Source organism: Podarcis muralis, chromosome 10 (genome assembly GCF_964188315.1).
Source record: "Podarcis muralis chromosome 10, rPodMur119.hap1.1, whole genome shotgun sequence".
In the NCBI taxonomy this organism is placed as follows: domain Eukaryota; kingdom Metazoa; phylum Chordata; class Lepidosauria; order Squamata; family Lacertidae; genus Podarcis; species Podarcis muralis.
Window position 1 is genome coordinate 3,782,819 of NC_135664.1, and position 22,029 is coordinate 3,804,847.

A 22,029-nucleotide genomic window follows, 5' to 3' on the forward strand; every position below is an offset into this window, starting at 1 on the left:
AACCTGGATGGCTATAAAAGAGGACTGGACAAATTCATAGACAAATTCATGGCTGCTAGCCATGATGACTGTAGTCTGCTTCCAAGGTCAGAGGCAGGGAGAATGCTGTTACTTGCATGTCTTCTTTGCAGGCTTCCCATGGGCGCCTGGTTGGCCACTGTGGAAACAGGACAATGGACTAAACGGGCCCCTAGCCTGACCCAGCAGGGCTATTCTTGTGTTCTTACTTTATGACACATTAATCACACCAGTGGGACTCACTGAGTCCTTCCTCCCTATGGGAGGCTAGAGGGAATTATATCCCATACTTGGTGATAGTAGCATTATAAACTGATTACTTGTTTATACCATTTTTGTATGAGTTGTGGATTTTCTCATGCTTAATACATATTTCAGAAAAAGCTACGAAGATCTCAGCATGCCCGCAAAGAAACCGAATTTCTGCGGCTGAAGAGAACAAGGCTAGGCCTCGATGACTTTGAATCTTTGAAAGTTATTGGAAGAGGTGCTTTTGGAGAGGTTCGTAATTTGTGTATTTTCTTAGAACCTCTTTATTTCAGGATACCTTCCTGTCAGGATAACTTAACTGAACAATAATCCTGTTAATCCTGTTTATGGTATGCGGGGGGGGGGGGGGGCTTATAATGAGCTCAGAATTTTTCATTTTTTGTACTCCTCTCCCTCCCCTGGCCGGCTCTTTGAGATTTTTTTTTTTTAAATAACTCTGATAAACATTCAATAAACAATCAGTAAACTTAGGTTTCTCTCCCCTCACTCCCAATTTTCTCAGTTCTCCTTAGAGAACTTCCTTCTAATCTTCATGGATTTTAGTAGCATTTGTTGCTCTTTGTAGCAGAGATCAGGTGTTCATATAGATTGCCTCTTACGCTCACCCTTCTTCCAGTTTTGGAAGGTCTGCTGCATTTACCCCAGTATTGCAAATTTGTTAGCTTAACAGTATGCTTTAATAATGGCTTTTAAAAAATTAATCCACAGGTCCGCCTCGTTCAAAAGAAAGATACGGGTCATATTTATGCAATGAAGATACTAAGAAAAGCTGACATGCTAGAGAAAGAGCAGGTATGTCTTTTTAGTATATTGCAAGCACCTCAAAACCAATAGTGATGATATGCAGTGTTGTGTGCAATATATATTTGTAGTATTGCTGAAAAAGGACCATACCTATTCCTGCAGCACATCTGTTGCCAGTAGGATGAATTGCTTGTCACTATTAGTAGAATTGATAAGTTACTGAAAGATTAGTTTACCTGTTTATAGAGAAGTTGGGCAAGATAGAAGGATGAGTTGGCTGAGACTGGGATTTTTGAGATCTTCTTTGTGGGGTGGGAGGGTGGAAGACAGATAAGGCTGTCTTTAAAATAAAACACTGGGGGATGTGGTTATATATCCATGCCGTACTACTCTCTTCAGAGTCTTTGGAAAAGTGTGTATTTATAAACTTCTTGGGAATAGTGTGATGTGATTCCTTAGTCAGTTTGTGTGCAAATATTACATGTATTTGCACTAAATCCTGGACTGGAAGGAATTGTGGCACTATGCAACAGCTGTGTGAAGCTGTCTTGACACAGATTCAGACTCGCGACGGGAAGGCGGAAAATGAGGCAGAATGGCTGGCGCAGCAGTAAGTTAAACTGCAAACCATGTCCCCTCCAAGCCGCCCGGTTGGGTGCTTACCTGTGGGCGTGGTGCACCAGCCAGGTGAGTGGGGCAGGGGCCATAATGGCCCCTGCGTGACTCAGAAATTGCGTCCCGCCCACAACACCTCCCCTCTTGGAAGAGGAGAGGCTTTGTGGCACTATGCAACAGCTGTGTGAAGCTGTCTTGTCACAGATTCAGCATTGCGGATCCATACTTGTACAATTTATCTCTCAAAAAATCTGAAAAGTGTAGCTTGTAACCCAGGTGTGTTGGTGCATCTTGGCTGGCACCCCTGGAAGTAAAGGCTGGCATTGGCCATTTAGGTCGGGTAAAGGACCCCAGGACGGTTAAGTCCAGTCAAAGGCGACTATGGGGTGCGGTGCTCAACTCGCTTTCAGGCCAAGGGACCTGGCATTTCACCATAGACAGCTTTCTGGGTCATGTGACCAGCATGACTAAACCACTTCTGGCCATATAAAGGTAAAGGTACCCCTGCCCGTACGGGCCAGTCTTGACAGACTCTAGGGTTGTTCGCCCATCTCACTCAAAAGGCCAAGGGCCAGCGCTGTCCGAAGACACTTCCGGGTCAACGTGGCCAGTGTGACAAGCTGCATCTGGCGAGCCAGCGCAGCACACGGAAACGCCGTTTACCTTCCTGCCAGTAAGCGGTCCCTATTTATCTACTTGCACCCAGGGGTGCTTTTGAACTGCTAGGTTGGCAGGCGCTGGGACCGAGCAACGGGAGCTCACCCCGCCGCGGGGATTCGAACTGCCGACCTTTTGATCGGCAAGCCCTAGGCGCTGAGGCTTTAACCCACAGTGCCACCCGCGTCCCCCTCTGGCCATATAACAAAACACAAAAGAAGCCAGTCCCTTGAAACACTTAATCAGGTGTTGCATTTTAAGGTAGAATTAAATACAGTGGTACCTGGGTTTACAACCATAATCCGTTCCGGAGGTCCGTTTGTAAACCCAAACAGGCTGTAACCCAAGGAACACTTTTGCCAATGGGGCCTTCCCAAAAAATTTGTTTGTAATCCCAAAAAAATGGGTTATAATCCAAAAAAAGGTTGCAAACCGGGGCACGCGCTTCCAGGCTTGACATGTAAATGTATGCAAACCAAGACATATTCAAACCAAGGCACCACTGTACCTTGTGGTACCGTATTTTTCGCACCATAGGACGCACTTTTTCCCTCCTAAAAAGCAAGGGAAAATGTGTGTGCGTCCTATGGAGCGAATGCAGGCTTTTGCTGAAGCCTGGAGAGCGAGAGGGGTCGGTGCGCACCGACCCCTCTCGCTCTCCAGGCTTCAGGAAGCTATCCGCTAGCAGTGGGAGACCCAGCTCTCCCACCGCTAGCGGAGCGCTGCATTAATCCCGAAGCTTGGGGCGTGCGGAGCTCAGCGCGCCCCAAGCTTCTGGGTGCCGGCAAGGTCTCCGCTAGCCCTGGGAGAGCCCCGCGACGTCGCGCGGCTCTCCCAGGGCTAGCGGACCACTGCGCTAATCCCGAAGCTTGGGGCGTGCGGAGCTCAGCGCGCCCCAAGCTTCTGGGTGCCGGCAAGGTCTCCGCTAGACAGCTAGCGGAGACCTTGCCGGCGCCCAGAAGCTTGGGGCGCGCTGAGCTCCGCACGCCCCAAGCTTCGGGATTAGCGCTCTGCTAGCCGTGTCTAGGCTGCGGATAGCAGCCTGCTTCCCGGAGCGTCGGGCGCCCTGAAAGCAGAGCTCCCGGCGCTTCGGGAACACATCCGCAGTGTGGGGACCCTTGCAGGAGTTCCCCGCAAGGCTCCCCACGCTGCGGATAGCAGCCTGCCGCCCGGCGGGTGGGGCGCCCTGAAGCAGAGCACCCCTCGCGCCAGGCATACACCCGCAGCTTGGGGAGCCCTGCAGCAGTTCCCCGCAAGGCTCCCCAAGCTGCGGATAGCAGCCTGCTTCCCGGAGCGTCGGGCGCCCTGAAAGCAGAGCGCCCGGCGCTTCGGGAACACATCCGCTGCCTGGAGAGCCTTGCAGGAGTTCCCCGCAAGGCTCCCCACGCTGCGGATAGCAGCCTGCCGCCCGGCGCGAGGGGCGCCCTGAAGCAGAGCGCCCCTCGCGCCAGGCATACACCCGCAGCTTGGGGAGCCCTGCAGCAGTTCCCCGCAAGGCTCCCCAAGCTGCGGATAGCAGCCTGCTTCCCGGAGCGTCGGGCGCCCTGAAAGCAGAGCGCCCGGCGCTTCGGGAACACATCCGCTGCCTGGAGAGCCTTGCAGGAGTTCCCCGCAAGGCTCCCCACGCTGCGGATAGCAGCCTGCCGCCCGGCGCGAGGGGCGCCCTGAAGCAGAGCGCCCCTCGCGCCAGGCATACATCCGCAGCGTGGAGAGCCCTGCAGCAGTTCCCCGCAAGGCTCCCCAAGCTGCGGATAGCAGCCTGCTTCCCGGAGCGCCGGGCGCCCTGAAAGCAGAGCGCCCGGCGCTTCGGGAACACATCCGCTGCCTGGAGAGCCTTGCAGGAGTTCCCCGCAAGGCTCCCCACGCTGCGGATAGCAGCCTGCCGCCCGGCGCGAGGGGCGCCCTGAAGCAGAGCGTCCTGCGCGCTAGGCAGACATCAGCCAGCCCCACAAGCTCGGGGGACAGCAGGGAGGCGCAGCGCCACTATCCCGCTGTTCCTCGACCTGGTTCGGTTTCCCTGACCTGCTTTTGGGGGGGAAATAAAGGGAAATTTTTTTCCCTTTATTTCCCCCCAAAAAAACTAGGTGCGTCCTATGGTCCGGTGCGTCCAATCGTGCGAAAAATACGGTATTTAATTGTTTACTGTAAACTATTGTTTATTGTATTATTTACTGTGAGACAGAGCGAATTCACGTGAGCATGTATGATACATGATCACTACGCCTTAACACAAAGCTTGGTTCTGCGAAATGGACCTCAAGCTTGCAAATTGATTGAGCTTGTCTGACAGCTGTTACCTCTGTTGATAGCATAAATAGGCTTTCTTTGAAATTATTTGGCTTATATTGTCCAAGAGGGCAACATAGAAGGAATGTTGAAGTCCCACTGAAATCAATGACACAGAGTTAAGTACTAAAATTTGAATAATATCAATGGCATTTGTATGCATTGTAACTTTCTGGGGCTGACACTGAAATCACACTAGTCTATTTGGGGAAGTGTGTGTGTGTGCACACACCCATGTACTTACACTTTTATATTATCTAGCAGTAATGCATTTCTGCATTGCATATGAAAATCGATCAACTGGTGGTTTATGTAGGAGAATAATTCTTTATGTATTGGCTATTGTGAACATTCTGTTTCGTTGTTCAATATTCACAACTATAGGTGGCTCATATACGGGCAGAAAGAGATATACTGGTTGAAGCAGATGGTGCCTGGGTGGTGAAGATGTTTTATAGTTTTCAAGACAAACGGAATCTCTACCTGATCATGGAGTTTCTACCTGGAGGTAAATAAATGGTCCATGCTTCATACCTGAAACCAGTGTCACTCGCTGGATTGAGAGCTGGGTGGAATCTAGACACATATAAAAACCGCTCTGAATTTTTAAATTTTTTTTTAACACTACTTTTTAAAATACAGTGGACCTTCGGGTTACATTACCTTCAGGTAACGTAACATTTGGGTCACAAACGCAGCAAACCCGGAAGTGTATTCTTCCGGGTTTTGCCGCATACGCAGAAGTGGCCCCTCTACTTGCGGATTTTTCGGGGTATGCACGGACCCCTGGAATGAATTACATTCATATCCAGAGGGTTCACTATAGATTGTATATTGCACTTAAAACTCACTTAAAACGTTTTATTTGCATCTATATAGCTGTGTCCCTGGACTGAGGAAAGTGTATAGCTATTCCCAATCATTTAAGCACAATTAAAGGATGAGGAATGTTTTGTTCACACTGGCTTTTATTCTGTGACATAATGTAATAATACAAACACAGTTATTAATTGTTTTAAAAAATCAAGAGAAGGCTTAAGTGTATATGTAAGTGACTACATAAAATGTTTGGAGTCCCCCCAATATTTCATGAAAGAGCCTTCATCACTTTGCTCTCAACTGCTGAGTTTCGAAAATACTTAATGGAACTGATTGAGCTGGTGTCTTTGTAAATATTTGGACTACCAAAGCCTATTTAATTGTAAAATCCTATAATATATATTTCTCCTTGATTCAGGAGATATGATGACATTATTAATGAAGAAGGATACTTTATCGGAGGAAGAAACACAGTTTTACATATCTGAAACTGTGCTGGCCATTGATGCCATTCACCAGCTGGGTTTTATTCACAGAGATATTAAGCCAGATAATCTTCTCCTGGATGCAAAGGTATAAGATGATTTTACATCTCCTGTACTTTCCTGTCTTCATTCTGACATTGGGTATTTGCAGCATGCAAAGGCTGAAGGGACTGGCCAGCGACCATGGTAGGAAGCCATTCTTCTTGTCCCTCACGATACGTTTATGCCATGGATGGGGAATACTTTTCAGCTCAATGGATGTGTTCCCTTCTGAGCAACCTCAAAAGGGAAGGGGAGTTATTGTTTTGTTTTACTTATTTACTTGTGTTTTTGTCTTGTATTTTATTCTGTAAACCTCCCTGAGATCCTATTATGAAAGGCGGTATATAAATTTAATAAACAACAACTTTCCAAGGCCCAAATGCCAGGGATGGGTGGGGCCAGAGGCAGAAGCAGGCAGAGCAGCAAATGTAAATTTTACCTTTGTACAATAAGCTAGTTTCTGCACACAGTAGCGTATCCTCTCTATTCTCCATCCAGACACGCAAGAGACACCAGAGTTCAAGGACACACTCCAGCCTGGCAAAAACACATTCTTATGCGAAGCAGGACCAGTAAGGGGTGTCAGCTGGGGAGAGTTCAGTTGGCCAGAGAGAGGCCTGAAGGTCTGCATTCAGTTTGCTCCAGTTTGCAGGTTACCTGCTCCTGGTACATGCAAAGGTGTTAGAGGAAAGGAGTTGGGAAACAGGCTCCTCTCAACCGGAACAATGCAATGCTGTTGACTGAAAATCATTTTTTCTTTTCAAAATATGTGCCTTTTCCTTTGTTGTAATTCTCTTCTAGTTTTGGGCATTTTAAGTATGGACTTGCAAGGACTTGCAAGCTTTCAAAGGATTTTCGGTAGTTCAGCACCTAAACTCATGTAATGTTTTCTTTCCACAGGGGCATGTAAAACTCTCTGATTTTGGACTCTGCACAGGTTTAAAGAAAGCTCACAGAACCGAATTCTACAGAAATCTTACACACAATCCACCAAGTGACTTCTGTAAGTACAGCCTGTTGTAGCTTAAAAGTATTAAACTACTCTGCACTCCCTCAGAGGCATTGATAGGTACACTATACAGGTTAGGCATTATATAAGTGCATTCCTTTTGCCAGCACTCCTTTTTGAATGAAAACAGTGCCAAGTTCATACTTCTTTGCTCTGGTTGGTGTTCTAAAGAAACCTTTGGTCACTTGCTCCAGCAGCTGCCATTTTTGCCTGGTCAGGTGATATTAGCTGCTGCTAGAGAAAATGAACAGTGGTGGCTTGGGAAAATAGAGCTGCAGAGAGTAAGTGGTGTGAGTTGGCAGTAGCATTGTTTTAGTAGTCGTCCTCCTTTCCAAGACTGGGGGGGACAGTAAACCAGGTGTTGCCGAAAGGTTCTCTTGTTGCCCTGCTAACTATTCAAAACTTTGGTAGATAATGTCAGCATCCTTCGGGGGTTGAGATGCCTGCTGGCTAGCCCCCAGCTGGATCATGCCCTTCCAGCTGTGACGATCCCCCGATCTCTGGTGCGACGTAAATCAGCGACTCAGACTTCAAAAGCCTGAGCACGCTATATTAGCAGAGCATACAGTGGTACCTCGGGTTACATACACTTCAGGTTACAGACTCCGCTAAACCAGAAATAGTGCTTCAGGTTAAGAACTTTGCTTCAGGATGAGAACAGAAATCGTGCTACGGCGGCAGCGGGAGGCCCCATTAGCTAAAGTGGTGCTTCAGGTTAAGAACAGTTTCAGGTTAAGAATGAATTACGTTCTTAACCCGAGGTACCACTGTACTGCACAAACAGAAGAGGCGTGAGGCTTGTGGAAACATACTAACAGCTAAAGATTTATTAAGCATAAATCAGGACAAAGAAAACATGTTGTCTCCCTTTCTTCTCCTCAGAGAGAGAGAAAAGCAAAAGCTATACACAAACGGAAGTTCCCAGCAGACTCTGCTGGATGTAAACAGACATGTGACACGCAACAATCCCATGTCTGCTCCTTAAGGTGGAATGGAATTTTCCAACAGATAAGAGCCTCTCCCCTCTCCAAATTAGATATATATATTTGAAACAAGGCCATGTAAATTCAGCCTGGTCTACACATGGCAGCAAAATGTGATAGAATAGACTACCATTTTTCAAAGTTCCTTTTTTTAATTCTGTAAGTTAAAAAACACACAGACATCATGCTCAACCTTCTCCTAACTCTCACTACTATGTGCCTACTTTTTGTTTGCAGGTGGTGTTGTTTTTTAAAAAACCACATACACATTGGCAAGCATTAAAAAATGGCACCCCCACCTGCAGTTTGAAGTGGTATGGCCTATTCAGCTGCCTAATTTTGCTCCATGTGTGGACGAGACCAAAGATCATGGCACAAAAACAAAACTGGATACCCGTTTTTCAGTTATAAACAAAGTCCACCTTCCTGTGTCTTCTGTGCTGAAGTCCTGTACAAATATTTGGCACGAACGGTTTCCAGTGTTGCATTCACTTTCCATCCCTTGCATCTATAAAACTTGATTTCACACATTTACCTTTCTGTGCAGCTGCTTCAGAATAGCCTGATTTGTATTGCTCGGGCAATAGGTTTTATGCAAGTTTGGAGAGGGGAGGGGGGAATGATGGCATTGGCTTTCATACCCTCATTCAGGAGCTGACCACTAGTAACCACATAATTCCTTCTTCCCTAAACATGGTTTTCGTTTGCACATTTACCAGTGCAGTTTCACTATTAAACTATGCTAGCATAGCTCCCGTTGTACAGAGGTAACATTGGGATTGTGCCCTATCTGAATTTTTCTTGTGTTGGTAAAATTGAATGCAATAATTTATATTTTTGCAAATTAGCATTTCAGAACATGAACTCTAAGAGAAAAGCAGAAACATGGAAAAAGAATAGGCGACAGCTGGTAAGTACAGTTTTTGGTGAGCTTTGAGTGCTTTCTGCAAAGTTTTTCAGCATGGTGGCCTTCTACTGAACAATTCATGCTTCAGCAACCTCTACTTGTCACCCAATCTCCTCAAGCAACTAAAAGGCTGTTATTAGATGACAGGTGAATGCTTATACATTATTGTAACTCCAGTTAATAAGATTGCCAGAGTATTGACTAAAACTTTTTCTTAAAATCATCTTGCTTTTAGGCATACTCTACTGTTGGGACCCCAGATTATATTGCTCCAGAAGTTTTCATGCAAACGGGTTACAACAAATTATGTGACTGGTGGTCTTTGGGAGTGATTATGTATGAAATGCTAATAGGTAAGAATTATTGACCCCGTTCATCTTTTTGTCCCTTTTCCAATGAGAATAACACTTTCTCTCTGAGCATTTTGTTGAGACAGCCAAGGATTGACTTGCAGGTTTATATTCAGTCCTGCGGCTGATTTATAACCTTTCTTGTAATTTAGTCTAAATCTGACATTCAAATCAGTACAACATGTTTAATGATTTCCCCTCCCCCTTCCCCCATTTCTTCAGGTTATCCCCCTTTCTGCTCTGAAACACCTCAAGAAACATATAGGAAAGTTATGAATTGGAAAGAGACCCTAGTATTTCCACCTGAGGTGCCCATTTCAGAAAAAGCCAAGGACTTAATTCTAAAGTGAGTTGATGCTTCTGTTTTCTTCCACTACCCTTTTCCTGCTTGTGGAACAAACACAATGATGCACAGCTTTGTTAGCACTGAGCATGCAATGTAGAGCCCTTTGGTCATTGCCTTACCACTGTGGGAGCCTCTGCCATGTGGATCCAGGTGGATGTGGGAGGGTCTGCAAACACAGGTACTCTCCAGAACAGTATTGCTCTTCTCACAAACGTGGGTGATAGGGTGGGAGGTAAGTGAATTGAAAGCCTTCTCCCATTCATTCAGGCTTCCAGTGTTAAGTCAGTGGCGCATGAAGCTCCCAAAACACTGGCATTATGTCAGAAAGTACCCCTAATAAAGCCCAATAAAATCTGCTTTGTTAATCCATGTTTTGAAGTAAGTGAAGTCCAAAAAATTGTAAGCTGTTGAAGTTATTGTGGAAAATCACTCCTGAAATTAGGAGCAGAAGCAAGATTCTGCAGGAAAGATCCTTACAATAAGTTAAGGCAAAACCTTTAATTGGTGGTGTCCAGTTGCGTAATGTGGGCAAGATAGTAGGACTAGCTGATCCAGTTTAGCAACGTAGATGTCAGGGTTTTAAGCATTTTTACCCTGCTCTTCAGCCAAAAAAGGCTCATCTTGCATAAGAATGAACGAGAAGCAAGACAGTCCCTGGCTGCAGGCTTGCAATCTAAAAGTCATGACTCAAAAGGAAAAAGGATTGGAAAAGGAAGAGGAAAACAAGTGAACTCAGACATGAGTTCTTAAAGTTAGAGGGTTTTTCAGTGGCCTGCTTGAGTGGAAGCAGTTCAGAGAGAGGAGGATGCAAATGAAACAGATCTCAGCAGAGCCTTGTTGTTCCATTTCTCCCTCTGCTGCAGCCAGAATAGCCTAAATATTTTGAGCCAGCATGCTGCTGAGTAACTTCTTGGTTCTGTTTATTAAAAAATGGTCATCCTTGTTCTTCTTTAGCATATACAGCTCTTAAGTTCTTGCACATTAATAGAATTGAAGATACAGGAGGGGTTTAAAGGTGATTTCAGTGCAGGAAGGAATGCAAAACTTAATACTCCAAACGTAATACTTCATGGACCTTTGTTTATGCTTGTATTTTTACATTTGACATATAGTTGTGTCATATCCACATATCTTACCTCACTATTGTGTTTCCCTGCATTCAACTTGTAATATTTTTACCCAGGGACAGTGCTATTCTTCCCGCACACCACATACACTGCCTCTCTGAGAGTGCATTGACTTCTCTTAGGATTGGAGGCTGTGTACTCCAGCTTTATGGAACACCACTGCAAGCTGAAACTGACGTAGCACGAAGGCAAAATCTGGAGTTGTGTTGGTGGCTAAGTAGTAGGTAGTTGAGTGGGATGTATCTGTAGTATTAGTAGTAGCAGTGCTCTACTGCCCTGCTGCTGCCGTTGCACACCATCTTTTTTGTTTTTGGGGCGCTAGTTTAATACTATTTTCAGCCCTGAGTAGACTGTCACTCCCTGGGATTTATTGTATGTATGAATGCATGACTGATTTACAGTGGATCTTCCTGGCAGTAACTGTGTAGTACAGTTGGTTGCTTATTCCTATATGCAACTGTATGGCTGATTTTAGTTGGAATGGCTTTCACCAGGCTTACAGCAAAATGTGGTGTTGTAGTGAAGCTGGTCCAGCCTGCCTCTCATTTTCCCCAGCAACAGGAGTTGTAAGGGAGAGGCAGTGGTGCTATTTGTGTTCTAGAGCACACTTGATCTAGCACACACTCAGTTGGGGGGGGGGGACAGCACTTCTGTCAGGGTCTAGCACAATCTGATGGAAAACATCTTCCCGCTCATGACTGTGCTTGGTATGTAATGCTGCTCTTCACTGTTTCACTGTCCTAGAGTTGTCTTCACAGCCCATTTCTCTTGGCTCCTAGGAATTATATTTGGCACTTTTCTTTGTCAGTCCAAGGGGGTCCCTCTAGCCCCAGGTGGGGGGCAAAATATTGGATCCCCACTCTCTGGAGCTGGCCATTTTTAGAATTGTTTTCTCCCCACTTTTAATTAGAAGAGGATTGTTTTTAGTCCATTGTTGTATTGAATAGTCAATAATAATGGGACTGACTTGCCAGACTGTTTGCTTACCTATCTGAACTTGCTGCAGGCTGGTATGTAAGGTAGTTTGCTTCAGTGCTAGAAATTTACAAGGTATTTTTGTTGCTTAGTCGTCTTAGTCGGGTTCGACTCTCCATGACCCCATGAACCAGAGCATGCCTTGGAAACTCTCACTTTCTTCTCAAAACTTCTCCCTTTTTTATGTCTGGAGTTTTCTAGGCAAAATACTGGAGTAGTTTGCCAGTTCCTTCTCCAGGTGAATCACATTTAGTCTAAACTCTCAGCTATGACCTGTCTGTCTTGGGTGGCCCTGCACGGCATAGCTCATAGCTTCTCTGAGTTATTCAAGCCCCTTCGCCACGACAAGGCAGTGATCCATGAAGGGGAGTCCATATTTTAAGATTATGCAAATAGGCTTCTGCATCAAGCTGTGACTGTGGGGAGCCACTTGTCTGAGATCAGAGAAGACTCAAATGGGGAATGAGAAAGACACACACACCCTACCCCCCCCCCGTGGTATCAGAGGAGAAAATTAGCTACAGAGATCATTTTTGTCCCTTTCCTGGTTCAGAAGGAATGGAAGGACTCCTTTCAGACAGGTTAAGAGGTGAGACACAGGCAATGCTGTTGCAGACTCCATTGGAGGCGACACAGAAACGGCTTACTTTCTATCAAAATGGACTAATTGGAAATGAAATAAAAGGTGCCCTGCCAGAAATGGTGAGTTGGTAGATGCAGGGGGAAGTCTGTTCGTCTAACTATTGGAAGGAAGAGAGATGAAATTGCTGCTGTGAGAGAGAAGGGCTGTGCATCAAAGTTATAAAGTCATTGAGAAATTGCTACCTTCCCTGTTGTCAGCTGAATAAGGAGCAACAAAATTAAAATGGAATAAGGAGTATCAAAACCAAAGAAGAACATCTGAATATAATGTGACTTTATACTGTAAAATTGGAAGTACTTTGCTAGTAACAGTACAACGGGAGAGTTCCAGTGGAAGAGGAATGTAAACATAAACCTGTTGTGTCCGGTTGAATGAGAACTGCAAAATGGAATCTGACCTGGAAGGACTGATGGGTTTGAACTACCAAAACTAAGAACCTCCAGAACCAAGCAGCTTTATAGAGAAGAATGTTGGTGATTGTAATGGGAATTGGGGGTTGCTCGTGCGTAAGTTGCCGCCACTCTCGGCGAGGTTGCCTGGATAAACCTTTCCCTGGCTGGACAGTCCTGATTCCGCGTCTGTCTCAGTCACTGGCAGAATCCGTCAGTGGGCGTTTCCTGAACTTCTTCCAACATAAAAGTTCCTTGACGGATAGTCTCCGCCTAGCCTCCCTGCGCGGAAGTCTTCTGCGCAGGGTGGGTGTGGGCAGTGGAGGACCCGTGCTCTCCCCGCTGGTCTCTGGCGAAGAGTCCTGGAGCCATCTCTCCGAAGCCCGCCTCTGCCCGCCTTTCTCCCTGGTGTAACGCTGATTTCCTTCCCCGGCCGCTGAGTCCCCTCTTTCCCTGCTGGGCCCTTCTCCGGCATCGTTTGGGAGCCCTTCCTCCACTCCTGGCTGCGATGGCAGTTCCCTGACAGTGATGATCAGAATGTAAGAACCGCTGGGAGCAGTGATGCTAACTTAGAAAGTAACTAAGAAAGAAGATTCCCAACACGCCAACAACAGCTGAGACAAAGGTTCCAAAGAGGATGAAATAACTGCCCCCAGGTGCTTCTGTGTGCAGCAGTGGAACGAAGGGTGGGGAGAGAATGTGAATTAAAGATGGATTTTAAAAATAAAAGAATATGAGGACAGCAACGTAAGAGATGAAGACAAGCAATTTTTATAAGAGTTCAGTTCTTTTTTGGACTATCTGAAGAAACATTATAGATAAATGAAACCGTGAGCAGGATTTGAGGTTTAAGCAACGAAAGAAAGTTGATAATAATTTTATCAAAGTTTTGTAATACAATATTTGTATAATGCAGCAGTAAAGGGAAGGCAGTAAAAAGACCATGGAGGTAAGGGTGGGTAGTCAATATCTAAGGATATATTAAATTGGAAATTAATTTGTAATTTTTATAGTTAATTTGAGTTTGGTTAACTTTGTTAATCTGTTGATTTTTATTTTTATTTTGAAAATTTAGTAAAAATTAGAGATTATGAAAATGGAGTGTCTGATTAGCAGCTTACTAAAAGCAGGCACACCTCCTAAGGTGCACAGGAATCTCCAGGAACAGATAGAAACCAGCCTCCTGCAAGGCTGCCTTAGGCACAGTCTGCGCATTGTCCTCCTAGTTCAGCACACTCTGCTTTTGAGATCCTTTAAATAATCTCATTCAGGGACTGAAATGGGGATCTCAAGATGTACAAAACCTGTGATCTACCATTTGGCTATAGTCAGTGATCGTGCAGCTCCTTCATAATTATCCCCATAGCCTGTTCAAGTTGCACCTCAGAACTTCCTAACTCTGCTACTCCAGCAATGTAGCTGATCACCACAAGGATTTTCCCCACGCCCTTGTATTAAAAAACAAACAAAAAGCCACTATGAATTCCCATAACCCTGAATCAGCTCTGGGTGTGTTACACGGTAAAGGCACAATTATCTAGTTGGTTTAAGGAATTTGGTGTATGTCAATATCTTAAAAAAAATTAAGCTTTAAGACTTTTTAAAATTTGCCGTGCAGTTAAATTGAAATAAGAGGAACAGAACCATTGAGTATTGGGATGAAATGCTCCAAAATGCTTGTATGTTTTTATTTTACTTATATAAATCATTTATATTTTAAATATTTATTAGCAGTTCTTCAGTCATTGCTTTTGGAGCAGCTTACAGAATAAAGCTAAAATGGCAATGAAATCCTACAGAGGCAAAAAGTGGGAAGGCAGTTAAAAGAATCTAGTGTAAAATAATCACAAAACTAAAAAGTCTTAATAGCTTGAGCTATGATCTTGGAAATTCTTAGTTCAATGACATTTCTGCAACCCACAATGTAACCTTAGGAAAACCAGTTACTTGTTTGCATAGCATTCTTCCTGTACCCCTTCACTTTTATATGTTTAAATGTTACATGTTAAAATAGAATGGTAGCAGTGATAAAATCTACATCCTTATTTGTTAAAAGCACAGGTAAATAAGATTTTAAACTTGGTATATCATCTCTCTGCCTTAGTTCTGTGCTGGGAATATAGAGATAATACTGACTTAACTTACAGGGTCGTTATATGGGTCAATAGCTTTTGTGTTTTCAAAAAAATGGAAATGTACACTATAATCCTAAATGTTGGCATTAGGTTGTGATTCTTACTAGCCCATTATCAGATTTATTTGTTTTCAAAAATTGGATTTTAGCCAATAGAAAGTAGTCTATGTTCTGTTTTGGTTCTCTTTTTCCCATAGGGATAGCAAGAGGGGTGTTGTGCCCAGCTCTTGTTGTTTGTCTATGCAGCCCAAAGTCCTCTGGTAAATGAAGCCATGGGGAAGAAGTAGTTCTTGTCTCATCTGCACATTTTTGTATGAAGAAAAAAAGGAACTATGGGAATGTCTTGCAAGCAGCAGAAGTTTCATCCGTTTTCTTAGAATTAGTAAGGGAACCTAAAACTCCCTTACAAATTCATGAGTGGAAGAGGCAGTTTCCTAGTGTCAGTAGTGATTTCCATTGGTGACTGGAAGTGTGGATTCAGACTGCAATTTTGCGAATTTTGAAACGTTCATCTTTCATTGTAGACCACCTTGGTTGCAACATTTTGTCATGTTTTCTTTCTCTCAGATTTTGCACTGATGCAGAAAACAGAATCGGTAGCAATGGAGTAGAAGAACTTAAGAGTCACCCATTTTTTGAAGGTGTTGATTGGGGACATATCAGGTACAGTTGCTGAAAGATTAAAGTAGGAATGGGAAACCTTTTCCAGGCCAAGGACTGCAGTCCCTTGTGGTCAGTCTTCTGACACCCAGAGGCAAAAAGTAGATGGAGCCAACAGATGCAACTCTTGCCTTTGTACAGTAGGCTACATTCCAGCAGAAGTCAGAGGTTCCTACACAAACACCTGCACTCAAACATTATTCTCTATCCAGGGAAGCTGGAGTGATAATCAAAGGCACCTTCCAGCCAGGCAAAAGCACTTGATAAGGGTGTGGAGCAGGGCTTGTGAGGGTTGTGGCATGGGGCTAGTCCCAGTGGCTATACAGAGAGATCCAGTGGGCTGCATTCAGCACTTAATCATCAGGTCCTCCATGAAATAATAGCAATAGAATGGAGCAAATATACTTCATCTCTAACATCTATGTGCTCTAGTGAAGCTTCCTAGAAAGTTGTGATGTTAGGATCTTTTTAATGCACTGTGAAATTATTATAAAGTTGCTTGTGCTGTTCACTACTCTGGTATTTTTGTTTTGCTATAGAGAGAGACCAGCTGCAATCACTATAGAAATCAAAAGTATTGATGACACTTCCAATTTTGATGACTTCCCAGAATCTGATATTTTACAGCCAGGTGAGAGTGCACATTAATGCTGCAATATGGATTAAATGAACCACATAATTTTGGGAATAATTTCAGAGTTCTTGTTTTTGTTATCTGGGGGCCACCTCATCACTTACAGTTTAGCAGGCCTCTTACATCTCCCTGCCACATGGGAGAAATGTTGTGTGTCTTTTTTATCACCTTTTGCTTCATCCCCTGTACCTGTACTTTGTGTTCCTTAACTTTTCATTATAAACTGAGACGTTATAAGCAAATTTATGCAAACTTGATCAGCATATTTTTGGGTTGCTGCGGTTGGCTTTTTAACATTTTTTACTGCTTGCTTTTAAACCTGTTTGTGTCTTATGCATCTATCATTTTAATCGGGTTTTGATATAAATTATGTATGTCTTCTTTTGTTAAGCTACTTTGACTACTTCTGAAAAAAAAGCAAGATGAAAATGAGAAACTAAAATGAAACTGAAGTGTTCTTCACTTCTAACTGATCAGAATATATACTGTAATGCACTAATGGATTTATTTTGTCAGTGATTGGCTGAGCTGCCCTAATTTCACTGAGGGGCAGTGCGTACAGAATAATAATAATAATAATAAAAATTTATTTATATCCCGCCCTCCCCAGCCTTAGCCGGGCTCAGGGCAGCTAACAACAATAAAACAGTACAAAAGTACTGTTTTGTTATTAGCTGAGCACATTGTACAGAGCGGAAGAGACTGCGGATGGGCTTTGGGGAATTGTTTATAAATGTTTAAAACAATTAATAAAAAATCAAGTAAGAACGACCAGATGTCTAGGATATAATGAGGGAAAGGACTGAAGTGGCAGAATCTGGGAAAATGTCTGGGAAAACCAGGGCAGAAGGCAACACGTGTTGGAAGTGTTGGTTTTTTGGTGAATTTTGAAAAAAATAGCTTAAAAACTTCATGTTTTTTTTGGAGATTTTTGCCAAAAAAAAGTTCCATAACTTTTGTGTCCGGATTTTCACTTTCTGAAATATGGCAACCCTATTACTGCAAGAAGTTTAGGGGAAAATGCAAATGTAAAATAGAAAAATCATGCATATAAATAAGAGCAATACTGATAAATCCCCAAGCATTCTGAAGGGGTCCAAGTTTAATGTGTGCAGTTATCCTCTTGTTCACTCTCGGATCCTAAGTAAACTCTGTAAAATGCATCACCATTTTATTTGTGTAATTTAAAAGTCATACAGTGTGAATGATTAACTTCCGTCTTCAATATTAATTTAGCTTAGCATTGCTTGAAGCTTGACTCTGTGCATATGCATGCGTGTTTATAATCTTTATTTTTGCATTCTAGTGCCAAACACCACAGAACCTGATTACAAGTCCAAGGACTGGGTTTTTCTTAATTATACTTACAAAAGGTTTGAAGGGCTCACTCAGCGTGGCTCCATCCCTTCGTACATGAATGCTGGAAAGTTGTGAAACACAGCAGAAATAAAACAAAGAACTCAGGTAGCTGCTGCATCACCAAGACCCGCTTGGCATAGATCTCAATACACTGAAATGGTCACGACAGTGGACTGAAACTAGGAAATTCTACCGGATTAGGATTTCTAAGACTACTACAAGAATTAGTTGGCAGTGCCAGCTGGCTTCTCTCTCTCTCTTTCACTCTTTTTTTTAATAGTGAATATTTTTGTTAACTTTATTATAAAAAAGGTACTGGAATAAAAAAGGAATGGACATCTTTGTATCTGCGCGCTGTGTGTGTGTGTGTGTGTGTGTGTAAAAAGGTCAATTAAGCCTCTGTTCGTATTGTGGCTCTGTACTGTAATGTGTCTAATTTGCCCAGGGGTTCAACCCATATCACATTTGTACGAAGCGACATTGCTTCTCAGTAATGTTGCCTGTTGTGTGTTTAACCTGGGCAGGGTTTTAGATATGCAGTATGAAAACCAGAAGCCACTTTTTTGTAGCTATTCAATAGGTTTCCTACAGATGGCATGTGATGACATAAGATATTGTCACGGAGCTGCTTGAAACAAATGCGTATACTGGTTGAAACAAGCTCTTTTGAAGGTTATTCTCTGTACTTAATGGCTTATGCTCAGGGCTCCTAAAGAGAAGCTGCACTTCAGATTGGAACTGGTATAGAAATGGGACCCGGGACCTAGTACATTTAACATCATAAACCGCTGCGGAGAGAGCTGCAATTCTTTTATTTTCAGGGGAGAAATGGTACTGTGAAATCAATTAAACTACAGCTTCATAGTGGAAAACTTGTAGAGAGGAGAAAAATCTGGGACGACAGGCTGAATATGCTTTCAAAAATCAGTGTACAACCTACCTTTTGCTTCTTTCATTTTCTTCCTCCTGCATTAACTTCCCCTTGATGGTTTGTTGTGCCATTTTATTCTGCTCTGAGTACCAAAGATCCTGAAATGGCTTGATTGCAAATTTATAAAGTTCTGTTTACTAGAAGTATATATGGTTCACTTCTTGTCAACATGTGGTGTTTAAGAAGGATGAAAATTACTCACATGGTTTTAACTTCGGGAGGTGAGGGTTGGGTTGACTAATATTGATGGCTGTGGGGTAAGTTGTTGTTGTTTTAATACAATGAATTGGAGATGAACTTACAAACTTGCAAATATCACATAGCACAGCCCTCTTTGTAAGTGGACCACTTCAGAACTAGAGTGGTGGACAAGTTGCATCTTCCAAGTTAAAGAAAAAACTGAACAGAGTTCCTGCATTTAAGCAACTAGCTGCATGTTGGGAAGAATTCTAATATTCTTCTCCCTGCCATGCTAACTTTCTACAGGGAAGAGAGGTTTCATGAGAAGTAGCTCACAAATATGCAAGCTTCCATGTTCAATCCCCCATCTGCCTGTTGGAATGGTACGATCCCAGGAGAGCTGTGCAGTGAACAAATGGACAGAGTTTTGTATGGGGAAATGATCCAGAATCAACCAATGTTGCCAGTGTTTGAAATCTAATATAGCTAGAGCAATTGCACTTTTCGTTTTGTTTTGCTAGAGGTTTTATTTTTTTAAAGGTTGGTTATACAAAGCCACAGTCACCGGATGCAGTGAGAGAGAACCTGGTATTAACCTGAATTACCCTTGTTAACTGATCACAGAAGACTTCATAGGCTGATTGGATCCATGATTAAAGTCACAGTTCTATTTTGATTTCCTATGGTATCTGGAACACGCTCCATAATCCGAAGTGCTGAAGCACATCAGAAGGCGGCAAAATGTCCCGCTACTACTGCTCTTCAAGAGGAGCTGCTTGTAAACCCATATAGCTACTCCCTCCATGTCAGCCCACTTGCTTGCTGGCTGGCAGTGGGTAGAAATTGTTGGGACTCCAGCTCCCATCAGCCCCAGTCTGTATAGGAAAGATGGGAGCTGTAGTCCAACATCTGGAGAGTCACAGATTCTGTATCTCTGGGCAAAATAGTAGTACTCTGGGAAGTCGTTCTAGTTTTTACCACAACAGCCCATGAAAATATGCAGAAAACCCTTTGAATGAGTTTCTGCTTTTTCTCTTTGATTTATTTCTTTTGCACATTTGTGCACAGCTCTTCCCCAGTAAATAATCAGTGCTTGAAAAGTACCTTGACCTTGTTTAATGATTAAAATTTCAAAAATAAAAATAAATCACTTGAGAATTGAATGGCAATTATATTTTCTCTCTTTTTTAAAATATACAAATTCATTAGTTGTGGTTTGGGAAAAGTTACACTAGAAAGCATTATGAAGATTTATATAAGGCTTTTTACAGCATATTAAATAAACACGGCATTCTTTTCTACAAGTTGTAGTTTGTTTACATTTACTGTTGTCTTACACCCGTGTGATCTTAGAGGCCTCTTCAAAACACTTTGCAGCCCCGCCCCACCCCACAATCCTGCCTTTTCAATTATTATTATTATTATTGTCGTCGTAATAGCACTGCAGTGCTAAGCGGCTCTAAAATGAAAAGTATTTTCATTAGATTTGAAAATGGGCCCGCCTCATGATAGCTTATTGTGTACAATAGAATCCTGATGGAATTGCACGTCCAAAAGCTGAGTGAATAGAAGAAATCACAGCATGTAACAAATGTTTTTCTGGACAATTGGTCCAACGTGGATGAAATTGCCAAGGTATTTTGCCTGTGGCTGCAAGAGCAGCACTGGTTTCTTTAAAAAGGAAATATTCTGACTGCAGTGGTGCAAACTTCACAGCTGTTCAGAAATCTATGGTACAGCCCTGCAAAATGTGTGCTGGAATGCAGGTGGAAGAGTCTACTTCAGCATTTACCAACCTAGTGCCCTCCAGATGTTGGACTACAACAAATTCCCAGCTGTCACATACTAGTTTTATATACATGCACCATGTTTTACATGGGAAAGCATATGAAAGTACAATCTTTCATTGTTTCTAAAAGAGCATTTTTATGGAACTGCAGGTAGATAGGAGGAATTCTCCACCTGGGTCATTGTCACAGCTGCCAGTCCTCTTGTCTGGATGTTGTTCAAACACAGCACATGAAGTACTTCATCCTGTCACCTTGATTAAAAAAATGGAATAGAATCATAGAACCGTAGAGTTGGAAGGGACCCCAAGGGTCATCTAGTCCAACCTCCTACAATGCAAGAATCTCAGCTAAAGCATCCAAGAGAGATGGCCATCCAATCTCTGCTTAAAAATCTCCAAGGAAAGAGAGTCCACAACCATCCAAGGGAGTTCATTCCACCGTTGAACAGCTTATTGTCAGAAAGCTATTTCTGTTTCGTCGGGATCTGTTCTGCAGTATTAAGCATTTTCTGCTTTTTTCTTTTCACATATGCCTTGGATCAACTTTGTTTTGATTTTCATGCTGTCCTGTTCTCCATTTATGCTTTTGAGCACTTCTGCATGAGACCATTTTTAAGTACTCTCAACAGCTTGCTTCTTAATTTTATCAATTTTTTTGTTTCAAAAATGTATGCCCCACGTAAGTTTTGAGGAACTAATGAGGTACAGTATCAAAACAGGTTTGTTTTTTTAAAAAAATCCCCAAGCCAAATGAAGCATTAAAAACTACAAAAGAAACCAACAAACCCAAACACAGTAATAACTCCAAAGTGGCAAGGCACAAGACACGCCCCCCAAAAAATCATCTAGAGGTCTTCTTGAAAAATGACATGCCTGAAATACCTAGAGTGGGTGTTCACCACAGATTGAGGGAGCTGGAATAAAGCTTCAGATGATGCCTAGTTAATGACTGGATCTAGCCCCATCAAAGAAGTGACTCAGTTAAATGCATTGTAAACTTCATACAAGGAAATCCCGTTGGCTAAAGACGGGTCTCCACAGCGTCATCTGGTGTCAGTGTTATAATGCACATAAAGCACTTTACCAATATAGCTGAGTGTGAGAAATGTATAAAAGAAGGCGGTCCCAAGTGGTTGGTTTATTTAGCAAATTTATACACCACTCAGTCAAAAGAAAATGTTAGCAATAACAAAAAAGTTAAATGTAAAATATGAAATTCAAAACATTAAATATTGTTCAATCAGTCAATTAACCAATAATTCAAAATTAGTCACAGTTCAGGGAAAGCTGGATTAAACAAAAACACCAGCACCTTGAATAGAGCTTGGAAGCAAACAGACAAAACAGTGCAGGTTGTACAACATTGGAGTGATGGAATCAAAATGCCTGGCATCTGTCAACAAGTGAGTATGATTGGAAATGGCCCAAGACTTCTTTTAGGGTTCAAAGTCCTCAGTTCCATATTTATAAGCATTGATCTGGGGGCTGTACAGTTAGTAACGCCTTGCATAAAAATAAAGCTTTGCAGTGGACATGGTGCTAGGGCATCAGAGAAGGCAATGGTGGGGAACCTGTTGCCCTCTTAATGTTGCTGGACTGTCAGCCAGTTTAGTGTGGTTAGTGCTGGACTAAGACTTGGGAAACCAGGGTTTAAAATCTCCATTCAGCCATGAAGTT

At 43.0% G+C, this 22,029-nt stretch overlaps 1 protein-coding gene across 3 annotated transcripts in view; it reads left to right on the forward strand.

Annotated features, from left to right (window-relative positions):
- The window catches only part of STK38L (serine/threonine kinase 38 like), a 44,661-nt gene extending 26,835 nt beyond the window's left edge, over positions 1–17,826 (forward strand). For all 3 annotated transcript variants that reach the window (XM_028747359.2, XM_028747360.2, XM_028747358.2), the window contains exons 4-14: positions 397–519; positions 997–1,080; positions 4,975–5,098; positions 5,828–5,982; positions 6,837–6,939; positions 8,777–8,838; positions 9,071–9,188; positions 9,408–9,531; positions 15,367–15,462; positions 15,999–16,090; positions 17,400–17,826. In XM_028747359.2, coding sequence (XP_028603192.1) covers positions 397–519; positions 997–1,080; positions 4,975–5,098; positions 5,828–5,982; positions 6,837–6,939; positions 8,777–8,838; positions 9,071–9,188; positions 9,408–9,531; positions 15,367–15,462; positions 15,999–16,090; positions 17,400–17,527 — 1,209 coding nt within the window. In that variant the 3' untranslated portion in view covers positions 17,528–17,826. The remainder of the gene's footprint in view (positions 1–396; positions 520–996; positions 1,081–4,974; positions 5,099–5,827; positions 5,983–6,836; positions 6,940–8,776; positions 8,839–9,070; positions 9,189–9,407; positions 9,532–15,366; positions 15,463–15,998; positions 16,091–17,399) is intronic.
- The last annotated feature ends 4,203 nt before the right edge of the window (positions 17,827–22,029 follow it).